Consider the following 12,331-nt stretch of genomic DNA (forward strand, 5'->3'; position numbering starts at 1 on the left):
AGAGAAAAGGAAAGTTCATCATTCATTTCATAACCATTTTCCATACATTACTGTTTATTTACATACAAGCAAATAAAGAATCTGTTATGCCAGCTGACCTGTCCTTGCTAACCAATTCTGTTATCTCCTCAGGACTTGGGCTTTACTGGGCCACCCGTGTATCACCTGGATCTCCTGGACCAAGCATCTGAATCTGATGGATCAACTGTTTTGGTGTTTTAATAATTCTCGTACGCCTCACGTGCTCCTATCTCAGGTAATTGCTTCTCATCTCAAGCTCAATCCCTAACCCTTGTTTCTTCATTTCCCCCAATTCTCCCATTTCTTCTTCGATACCCTTCTCTCGCCCTTCGTCTTCTCTCTCTCGCCTTCCAACTGTGACAATACCCGCCCCATGAGTCGATCCTTGTCCCCAAGGATCAAACAACGGAAAATGTCCTCGAAGCACTGAATAATCTTCCCAGGTGTCGTACGTCTCGTTTAGGTTAGTCCAGCGAACCAATAACTGTGTAACTGGTTTTTTCTGTCTATTAATAATCCTTATGCCTAATATTCTACTGGGTTCGATTTTGAACTGACCTTCATCATCAATAACAGGAGGATCAGTTGAAGTTGATGTTGTGTCTCCAACATGCTTCTTCAATAGGCTAACATGAAAGACTGGGTGCAAACGCGAGGTATCTAGTAAGTCCAATTTATAGGTTTTAATAATTTTATAAGGACCATAAAACCTTGCTGCCAATTTCAAATGTTTTCGCAGGGCAAGAGAAGATTGTCGATACAGTTGCAACTTCAGGTAAACTAAATCTCCCACCTGAAAAACTTGTTCTGACCTATTTTTGTCTGCTCTCTGTTTCATTATATTACTGGCTTGATCTAACTGGACTTTGACCAATTGTTTGATTTCTTCCCTGCTACGCATTAATTATGCTACTGCATGTACATTAGTTTTTGTATGCCAAACCATTGTAGGAGCTTTGTAGCATAGAGAGCCTGAAAAGGTGTTAACTTTAAGGCAGTGGGTAGGTGGTATTGTACCACCACTCAGCATGTGGCAACATTTAGCCATTTCTTGGGTTGATAAAAACAAAGACCCTTAGGTACTGTTCTAAACATTGGTTCACCCTCTCTGTCTGTCCATCAGTTTCAGGATGGTAGGCAGTGCTAAATAGGGTCTTAGTTCCTAAGAGTTTCATTAGTTCTCTCCAAAAGAGACTAGTGAAAGTCTTATCTCTGTCTGAAATGGCCATTTTAGGCTGTTCATGAAGCTTATAAATATGGTCTAAATATAATCTAGCCACCTCAGCTGCTGAGTAAGGATGTGACAGAGCCAGAAAATGACTATACTTAGTAAACTTATCAACCACTACTAAAATACAGTTTTTCTTCAATGATGTAGGCAACCCCTCTATAAAATCCATAGTGATGACCTCTCAAGCTTGTTGAGGATAGGTAGTGGTTGTAGCAGTTCTGGTTTAGCAACATGTTCCACTTAGTTTGTTGACAAACTGTACAAGCTTGACACAGGTTGCCACCATAGCCTTAAGTCTAGGCCAATAAAAATAGGATCTAATTCTTTGATAAGTGGCTTGACTTCCAGAATGACACCATAAGGTGAATCATGTAATGTATGAAGAATTTGTAGTCTTAAGGTTCCAACAGTTCCAATATAAACTCTATCCTTAAATCTAAGGATGCCCTTTGAATATCTCCAATTAATATCAACAGCAGGATTCACAATTAACTTAGAAATCCAATCAGCCAATAGATCTTCTATAACTAGCCTCCACATCTTGAACCCAACTAGGAATGATTACAGTTGTACTCATAGCAAAACTCTGATCATGATCCTCCCATTGCCTAGATAAGGCATCTGCCACAACATTGGATCTTCCCTTTCTATACTGAATAGTATAATCCAAACCCAAGAGTTTAGTCAGGCCTTTCTTTTGGATTGTAGTAGTTAACTTCTGTTCCAAGAGATACTTTAGAGATTCATGGTCAGTTTTAATGATAAAAGGATTTCCCTCTAAGTAATGTCTCCATTTAGAAACTGTCAGGAGAATAGCAAGATACTCTCTTTCATAAATAGAGAGGCTAGAATTTCTAGGACTGAGAGCCTTGCTTAAATAAGCAATAGGTCTGCCATTTTGAGATAAGACAACACGTATACCCCCTGAACTTGCATCTGTTTCCAAGCAAAAATTCTTGGAAAATCTGGGAGAGCTAAAACTGAAGCACTGCTCATAGCTCTTTTAAGTTCTTCAAAGGCAGTCACAGTTGCACTAGTCCACTGAAAGTTGTCTGTTTTAAGCATTTGTGTCATTGTCTTGCTGATAGCACCATAGTCTTTAATAAATCTCCTGTAATAGTCTGTCAATCCTAAAAATTCCCTCAAAGATTTTAAAGATTTAGGAATGGGCCAATTCTTCATTGTTTCCACTTTAGTAGGATCAGTAGCAACTCCTGCAGCTGAAATAATATGTCCCAAGTATTCCACTTGGTTTTGTCCAAAAAAACATTTGGAGAACTTTGCAAATAATTGATTAGTTTGTAACACCTCTAAAACTTTCTGTAAATGAGCAATATGAGCTGCCATAGAACTGTTGTATACTAAAATATCATCAAAAAACACCAACATAAATTTTCTAAGGAATGAACTAAATAATTCATTCATTAATGCCTGAAAAGTAGTAGGGGCAATAGTAAGGCCAAAAGGCATTACCTTAAATTCATAGTGGCCTTGATGAGTTCTGAATACAGTTTTGTGTATGTCTGCATTTTTAATTCTGATTTTCCAATACCCTGATCTGAGGTCAATCTTTGAAAAATAAATAGCACCATGTAACTCATCTAATAAATCCTCCACAACAGGAATAGGAAATTTATCCTTAATAGTCATGCTGTTGAGTTGTCTATAATCCACACAGAACCTCCAAGATCCATCATTCTTCTTAATTAATAGGCATGGAGATGCAAATGGGCTCCTACTAGGCTGAATAATAGAGAAGACATAGTAGTAATTTGCCTTTCCACCTCTGTTTTTGGTTATGTGGAAATCTGTAGGGCCTTAGATGACAGGAATTGAATCTGACTTAAGAGGAATACCATGGTCATGATTTCTTTCTGGTGGGAGGCCTTTTGGTTCCTCAAAAATAGTCTTGTACTTTTCTAAGAGAGGTCGAATAGCTGCAGGAATAGGTTTAGAACCTTTTGTCATAGATAATAACACCACATGTCCCAAAATAACAGAGTCCCAAAATAACAGAGTCTGAACCTGTCATTTTCAATAAAGAAGCCCCTGAAATTTGTTGCAAAAATTGAGATGGTTGCTGACCATGTATAACAATTTGTTCATCCTGATGAACAAAACTAAGAGTCATTTTATTGAAGTCCATCAAGATTGGACTAAATAGTTTCATCCAATATACTCCCAACACCATATCACTCCCTCCCAATTGTAAAAGTCTGAAATCATGAACAAAAGAGTGCCCTTGCATTTGCCATTCAACCTTATTACACCTTGCTGAACTATAAAGTTGTTTTCCATTAGCCACTGTAATAGCTAAAGGATAAGGTGTATTCACCTGTATACCAACTTCAGCCCACTGTGGTGTTAGAAAATTGTGGGTACTACCACTGTCAATTAGAATGTTCAATGGTTTGCCTTGGATACTGCCTTGAATTTTTAGTGTATTATGTCTAATACACCCAGTGATAACATTCATAGATATTTCTAGGCTCTCTTCTTCCTGTAGGACTGGTTGTTCTGAATCAGTAGGTACAATATCTGAAGGAAGAACAATCTCATCTTCAATCATCATGTTTAATTGTTTTATTTTACACTAATGGCCTGGGACAAATTTCTTACCACACTTAAAGCACAAATTATTTTGCCTTCTGTACTCTACTAAATTATGTTTTGGTTGCAAAGTGGTTGAACTATTTTGTGGAATTGGTAACTAATTTGGCTTAGAATTAGGTAGGGAATTTGAGTATGATAGGTTTCTAAAGACTGGCCTCAACCTTTTACTTTCAAATTCAACAGACAACTCATACAGTTTAGCTTGCCTATATGCTTCAGTCAGTGTCTTGGGATCTAGGGCTTTGACCCTATGTTTAATGCCATCCCTTAATCCACTGATAAACAAAGAGACAAAGAATTCCTCACCCAGAGTAGGGTTCTTCAAAAGCATGTGAGGCTGTAATTCTTCAAATCTGTCTTGATACTCCTCTACAGAGCCTTTCTGTACTAGTTTAGTAAACTCTTCCACTATATCGGCAAAGGCCTTATCACAGAACCTATGATATAGGTCTGCCTCAAACTCATGCCATGTAACATGGTGTTTTTGCATAATATAGCCATCAAACCAAATTTCTGCTTTTCCTGTTAAGTACATTGTAGCTACTTGTACTCTTTGTTCCTCAGCAATATTACATAGTGAAAAGTACTTAAGACATTTATGTATCCAACCTCTTGGATTACTACCTTCAGAAAAAGGTAGCTCGATTTTAGGCATGTACAACATACTCCCTGAAGTATTAAAAAAAACCCCTGTGCCTCTTCCATCCACATCTGTATTGTTCTTAACAGCACTGTTCTCCCCTATTTGATTATCATTTTTAAAGCTAGTTATATGAGCAGGCAAATCATTCGGTTTAGACTTAAGAATTCCAAGTTCATCCGGTTTATAAGTAAACCGAGTCTTATCATTAATTATTGTTACCTTAACAGGTTGTTTACTACTCATATTAGATGAGTCAGGGGTCTGTACCTGATTCTTATCAGATTGGTTTTGGTCCTCCTTTCTACCAGTCAGAATCTTCAAGATTTCTGCAACATATCCATGATTCATAGCCATCCTAGACTCCAATGCAGAAATTCTATTTTCCTGAGTCTCCCACCATTTAGGAGGATTAGACTCATCCTTTCCTTGTTTCACCAGTGATGTCAATTCCTCCATTTGTTTCTGCAACCCAGCTAAATCTTCTGCCATGATATGATTCTTCTTGGGCATGCCACCAATCTTGCCAGAAACCGAGGCTCTCAATACCAATTGTTATGTATTGAAGAGAAATAGAGAAGATTACGAGAATATAGATGATAGAAGAAGAGAGAATTTAGAGAAAAGGAAAGTTCATCATTCATTTCATAACCATTTTCCATTACATTGCTGTTTTATTTACATACAAGCAAATAGAGAATCTGTTATGCCAGCTAGCCTGTCTTTGCTAACCAGTTCTGTTATCTCCTCAGGACTTGGGCTTTACTGGGCCACCTGTGTATCACCTGGATCTCCTGGACCAAGCATCTGAATCTGCTGGATCAACTGTTTTGGTGTTTTAATAATTCTCGTGCGCCTCACGTGCTCTTCTCTCAGGTAATTGCTTCCCATCTCAATCTCAATCCCTAACCCTTGTTTCTTCATTTCCCCCAATTCTCCCCTTTCTTCTTCGATACCCTTCTCTCGCCCTTCGTCTTCTCCCTCTCGCCTTCCAACTGTGACACGGAACCGGGGTCCTTTACAAGGCATTTCTGGCAGAGAATACGAAGATTATCAAGAGGCAGTCAAAGTGAGCATGGATTTTCTGTTAAAATTTGGCCAAGGTCACATTAAACTGTAAAGAAAAAACCAGAAAGAAACAAAGCATGGAGCCTTAAATCTTTGATTATATGGCACTAAAAACATCAAAACAAGCACATAGCTAAGCCTAATATCCCAAACTATTTCCCTTCTTTTCCCAGTTCATCATATATAAATAAACAGCACAATTTAAAAGGCAAAGCTAAAGCTAATTCTCTACATATAAATATCACATTCATTTCCTAGTGCTACTACAACCACAAAACAAACGCCGGTGTATGGTGGTCCCTTATACATGAGCAGCCTTTCCAAGTCGTCGTCTCAAAATCTTGATTCCCATGTACCTGCAAAAATCAGAAAGAAAATAAGTGTAACCTTGCCCCACCATTTCTGTGCATAGTTAAATGCTTTGTAGTACTGATTAAACGTGCCTTTAAAGCTTACCTGCCCATCATCAAGACAGTGCCCTGAGGGTTAGTCCCAGGGGATTCACTAAATGTGGACCCATCGACGATTCGGAGTCTTCTAGTTCCGAGAACTTTGTGGTCATGGTTCACCACTTTTCCAACATGGCACCCTCCATGGTAATGCCAAATTGTGATCACGGTGTCTTTGCAGAACTGTTGTAGGGACTTTGTGTCATTAATATGCTTTGGTATGAGGTTAACGTTAGCCTTGACACTCATGTTGAGAAGCTTCTCCATGGTCGGTTTGTCGCATTTCGCGAAGTTCATGAACTTATCTGATTGTATAACCTTGGCAGCCATCCGGATTCCTTTGACGCATCGTTGTAGGTCGCGAGGGTGGCTGAAGTAGTTGAAGGTAACGGAAGGGTTGTCGTCGACGTTTGTGTTGATCAAGTTGAGGTGGCCTGTGGAAAGAGGCATTGCAATCTTTTCTAAAATGAAACCTCCCTTGAATGCCTCATGTGGAAGGTCATTTTTACTTTTGATGAATGCTTCAATGGCTTCTTTTGTTCGTTGCTTCGGCGGTAATGTCGACAGCTGCCCGATTTCGGCAGACAACATCCCATGGTGGCAACGAATGCTGTTTTGGGCCTGTCCGAATCCGCTGCTAGCTTCAATGTAAACTCCCATCTTGGTAATGCCTACGGTCTGTATAAGAGATTGTTCCACGGGATGAGTCATCGGGACGAAAAGCGAGTTCATCGGGTTATCAGCCATGCCTTTGCCAACAAACTCATTGTGCAACACCATGGAAATGTTCAACCTCTCGAGTTCAGCTTTCGGTCCAACGCCACTAAGCATCAGCAACTGAGGAGTCCCCATTGCGCCACATGATAAAATCACTTCGCTCCGCCGATTGTTCGTCAAGAACGCCTGATGTTGGTTCCCGTTTTCATCCTTGAACATCACTCCAATCGCCTTCGGTATCGTCCCGGTTTTATCAAACAAAACCTTTTGGACAGTGGCATATATCAAGACAGTGAGCATTTTGGGGTTGGCAGAAGCAAGAAGCTCCGCGGCGGTATGTCGACGGCCAAAACGGTCGAAAATGGTTCCGCCGACTTTAGTTCCGTAGATATGATCATAGGTGAATCCATTATAAGGTGAGACCCCAACATCTAAAAGACCGTCCTTGAAGGCATCTTGCCATTGTGCTAGTTTAGGCTGGTGAACTATTTGTTTCTCTACCCATGGATACGATTCATTCACTAACCTTGCATCCCACCCCACTCTTTTAATGAAACTGCAACATCCAAAAGAGAAAAAAAAATGATTCAGTTTAATTCATTCGTACAATTATTTTTAACTAACACTAATTCAAATAAAAAAATACTTATACTTGAGGAATCAAAAGATGGGTGAATCATAAATGTAATCTGAAAACCCTAATTTAATGTTCTTGAAAACCGAAACATCTTGACCCTTGAAACTTGATAAATGCTTGGTTGTGGACAAATACATATATTGATTTTCAGGTTTCACATGACCACCATCCATCTTTAAATATAATACATGTGCCTAGCTACATATTTTTAATATTCTTGGACCAAATTCTCGTATATTTAAGACCCTTTTCTTATAGCTTCAAAGAGAATTCACAGGACCATTGTTTTTCTATAATAGTGACGTTAATTTAACTTGAGTTTAAACTGATAAAGATCGAAAGTGTTATTACTTACTCTGAGTTAGCTCGGGTGTAAAAGCCAGCATTGATGCAAGTTCCACCACCAAGAACCCTAGCCCTAGTATTAATAACGCCATCGGTCGAAACGAACGGCTGAGAAGCGGAGGTCGGAGAAGTGTCGGCCAAGGCGATGTGGAAGTTGCTGAGGAAGGAGACATTGGCGTTTGAGAAGGGAACTCCACCTCTCTCCAACACCAACACGCTGAAGTTCCGAGACAATGTGGCAGCTAGGGGACACCCGGCCGTGCCACCTCCGACGATTATGTAGTCATACGAGACTTCGTCGGAGTTTGAAGACGAAAACGATGATGCTGATGAGAATGAACTCGCCTTTCTGATGAAGGGGTACCGAAATTCGTAAAATTCCCTCGCACCTAAACCAAAATTTTCAGCATCATTAGCGACACTATGATTTCGTCGCTGAAAATTTATAATTGGGCTTCTACCGTCGCTAAAACTATCAGTTTCGTCTCTAATTCATCAGTTTCTTGAAGGAATTATTCAATCTACATGTCTGCACATACCCCACAACATATATACATCTGTGTGTGTGTGCTGAATGCAAGAATCCAAAGAAATAAAGAACAAATGTGAACAAAAACATGAGGAGACCAGATATATATATACATATGTATGTATATATTTGTGTGTGTGTGTGTGTGTCAAAAGATAGAGACCTTGAAGAGAAGAGAGGGTGTTGAGCCAAAGAACCAAACAGATAAAGAGCTTCACTGCCCCAACAAAAGCAGCCATTGAAAGGCTACACAGCAGAAGAAGAAGCTTCACAGGGCGAACAATATAAAATAATAATAGCTTGCAGAGAAAGAGAACAAGTTCCTATGTGCGGTTTTCACTGGTTGGTCTTGTTGTGTGTGTCTGTTAACACTCACAGCCTTGGCTTCAATAGTCAAAAGCTGATCAATGATTTATATATACACCAAGATACAGTGTATAACTAAGCAAATACAGCACAGATTTATGATTATATATAATAAGAAATGGGTATTGAATCCAACAAGAAATGCAGCTATCAGCTGTAATTAAGACCACTGAAACATGGGGTAGCTGCTAGCTAGCTGGTGCAAGTCATTAATGGCGAAATGAATTCCACGGCTGGAGTAGGAGACCTTGTTTTGCCCCTTGGGGTGACTTTAAACTCACATTCACATCCAATTCTGATTAATTTGCATGCCAGCTCATATACCCTCTCTTTGTAGTAAAAATTTCAAGTATGGGAAATTAGAATGTCAATTTAATCTAAAATTGATCTATTTTAATCTGATCAGACCTAATTTTATTTGATCATTTAAAAAAAAATTTGGTCGGACCAGATTCGAATGGAATGTGAAAATCCTCATATCCAAATTGGCATAGGGTCATGTATAATATTTTCACTATAAATTTAGAGATAATTGTTATAATATCTTCTTTCTATATACTTTTTACTTAGGTCTTTATTTTACGTCGGGTTAGTTTGAATCAGATCAGGTTTATACTCGAAAAAATTGAGTTTGATCAAGTTCAGGTAGAGAGAATATAGTCTTCATATTCGAGTAGAGGATAAACAATATTTCTAGTCGAATTAATTAAAAACTCAATCCGTTACCATCTCTATGAGAAATAAAATAACTAAATTCTTAGGGGGAAATAGGACTAAATTTTTTATATATAAAGAATATAAGGATTTGGAACATACATTAACCAATTTTATTAGGAACATTAACTAATATATTTGTGTGTGATAAATGAGTGGATGTTAAGGAATTTGGTAGTCAAATTGATTAGAATTTTGAAACATTGTAGAAATACAAATCTATGTTACTGAATTTAGACATTTGAAAGGCGAAAACGACTGTTAATTTTAGTGTTTCCTCGTCAGCAGGTTTGACGTTGTTGTCCTTGCTATAATGACACATTAGGATAACATTTATGGTCAACTAAGTAATTATTCAAAATTATTATTATATTACATCATTATTCGTATTATGTTATTAATTATAATAATTAACGATTAAAATAAGAAAAAGTAATGATAAAAATAAAAATAAATAATATACTATATAATAACTTATTCTTAAAAATTAAACAAAATTGAAAGAGAAGAAAAGAGAAGAGAGAGGTGGTTGAATTAATGTTATATGCCATTAATTTCTTCATAGAACCAAAATCTACCATTGGACCGACTCTCACGTGTCTCGTCCTCAACCTCTTTTCGTGTCAATATTTACTTCAATTATATTAATGCAACCATTTATTTTTATTTTTGAAAATTTTTTTAACATTTATAATTTTTTATTAATATGAGATAAATATAATGCAATATATATTCAAATATAAATCGTAATCATTCGATATTAAACGCTCACACTTCTGATATTCATGATACTCAAACTCGAAATCTTAAAGAATAATAATAATACATTTACCATTAAATTCACATGCTTATCATAAACTTTATATATATATATATATATATATATATATATATATATATATATATATATATATATACATTTGTGTTCTTGAAGTGCACAAATAGTCCACCAACTATAGGTTGATGTTTTATTGAGTCTTCTAACTATTAAGAGTTACAAAATGATCTACCGATTATAGGATGTTGTTTTGTTGAGCCATCCGACTTTTAAAAGTTATAGAATGACCATATGACTATCCATATATTTCAAATTTATCATTTTCTGTTAAATATTGATGGTCGTCTTAGCTTAATATTAACATGCTGATTGGGATATGATAAAATCATATTTTTAATAATGTCTATTGGCACCATCGTTGCTTTTAAGCACTCGTTCAACAATATAATCTTTCAAGCACTTACTCGACAATATAACGTGAACGAAGAGTCGATCCATAAAATGCATCTCAAATGATTCTGATATCTGATTTTATCACATCTCGATCAACATGTTACTAATTTTTTAACGAAAAATTACGAGTTTGGAACATATGGATAGTCGAGTGACCATTTTGTAACATTTAATAGTAAAATGATTTAACAAAGCAACACCATATAGTCGATGGACTATTTTATAATTTATAATAGTTGGAGGAGGACTCAACAAAATAGTACCTTATAATTATCTTATAATTGAGGGACCGCTTCTGTACTTTACCCACCTTTTAAATATACAACAAAAAAAACTCTGAAAATATTAAATTCATCGGCATTGAATATACACATAACAGAGAATAGAATAACATAGGGTGCATGAACAACAGGTACATTTATCCAGCTGTAAAAATTTCAAACCACTTACCATACGAATGTCAACCAACTCTTCTTTTTTGTCTGTTTTTAGTTAACCAATTACATGCTTCATGCTTCCAGTTCAACCAACAACAAACTAAAAGCTATAAGTTATTAACATGGTTTCATTTTTATTATTTGGATAAACTACGCATTTACTATCTACACTTCATTTTTGATCTGTTTTAGTACATGAACTTTTAATTTTTTCAAAACACACAATTTAATAATTAAAACGGACCAAAATTGATAATTTAGGTATGTAAATTAGGGATGAGTATGTGTTGGGTCGAACAAGATTTTGATTAATACGACTTTAATCTGAATATTATATCTTTACACATGTTATCTGATTTTGATTTGGATTTAGGGAAGTTCCACTCGATTCGAAATCTGATATGATTTCTAGAGTAAAAATTAGACTCGACCCAAGACAAATATATGTATATATATTTATTATTTTTATTAGATAAAATAGGAAGTTAATTAAAAAATATAAAGATCAATATTATTACAATCTCTAAATATATAAATAATAATTATATTATATTACTCGAGTCAAGTTAAAAATTTATAACCCTAAAACTGAATTTAACCCGACCTAACATTATTTAAAAAAAATCAACTCAACCAAAATACGAATTTTTAAAAAAGAAGTAATTATTACAGAATCAATACTTACAGAATTATTGAAGAAGAAGTAATTATTACAAGGTTGCCAATAGGAGAGGGTAGGAAGGAAGGGGTAAGCAAGGCTTAAAGGAAGCTGTTTGTAATTAATATTTGAGCCGATGACCGTACGATTTGTGTTGTGTAGTAAATGTTTTTTTGGGTTACATAAAGATTAGGTAAGGGTTGGTTCTCCCGGTATAAGGTTAAGTATACCTAAGATTTAATTGAGATTTATATAAAAATTTACAGATTATTCACTAAGATTGACAGTAGTAAGATTCGAACTTAACTTTACAAATTTAAATTCATGAATATCTCAACTATTCGTACCAACACTAAGCGTGTAGTAAATATTTAGCCTTACTTACACAAGCCAAAATGAGTGGCAACTAGCTACCGTTCCATTACACACATGGATAAATTTAAATTTAATATGGTTGTTTCATATAATATATATATATATATATATTATAATTGAATCTACTAAACGATCTTAATAATAAAAGAAGTGTTGTTCTTTCTATAGGTATCGAGTTCGAACAAGGTATTTGTATTGTCAATAACTAAGAAAAATTCTAAACAAATATTATCTTATAATCACCCAAAACATTCAAAACAATATATGAAGTTATAATTATTTTGTTACAACATTAAATCG

The 12,331-nt window shown here is 35.9% G+C and overlaps 1 protein-coding gene across 1 annotated transcript; it reads right to left on the bottom strand.

The window, feature by feature from the left end:
- Nucleotides 1–5,637: 5,637 nt before the first annotated feature.
- On the bottom strand, nt 5,638–8,555 carry LOC120119313 (protein HOTHEAD-like). Its single transcript, XM_039139127.1, has 4 exons — nt 8,414–8,555; nt 7,732–8,110; nt 6,030–7,295; nt 5,638–5,929 (listed from the first exon to the last, which is right to left on the bottom strand). Exons 1-4 carry the CDS (start codon nt 8,487–8,489, stop codon nt 5,875–5,877), a joined length of 1,776 nt encoding a protein of 591 aa, XP_038995058.1. The 5' UTR covers nt 8,490–8,555; the 3' UTR covers nt 5,638–5,874.
- Between the last annotated feature and the right edge of the window lie 3,776 nt (nt 8,556–12,331).

The sequence above is a fragment of the Hibiscus syriacus genome, unplaced genomic scaffold (assembly GCF_006381635.1).
Source record: "Hibiscus syriacus cultivar Baekdansim isolate YM2019G1 unplaced genomic scaffold, ASM638163v2 tig00110332_pilon, whole genome shotgun sequence".
Lineage (NCBI taxonomy): Eukaryota > Viridiplantae > Streptophyta > Magnoliopsida > Malvales > Malvaceae > Hibiscus > Hibiscus syriacus.

What these genes read in the sequence shown, in the direction of transcription:
- LOC120119313 (XM_039139127.1), bottom strand. Translation starts at nt 8,489, where the DNA reads ATGGCTGCTTTTGTTGGGGCAGTGAAGCTCTTTATCTGTTTGGTTCTT. An exon ending in CACCCTCTCTTCTCTTCAAG is followed by an intron (nt 8,111 to 8,413) that starts GTCTCTATCTTT and finishes ATTTTGGTTTAG; the next exon opens with GTGCGAGGGAATTTTACGAA. An exon ending in TACACCCGAGCTAACTCAGA is followed by an intron (nt 7,296 to 7,731) that starts GTAAGTAATAAC and finishes TGGATGTTGCAG; the next exon opens with TTTCATTAAAAGAGTGGGGT.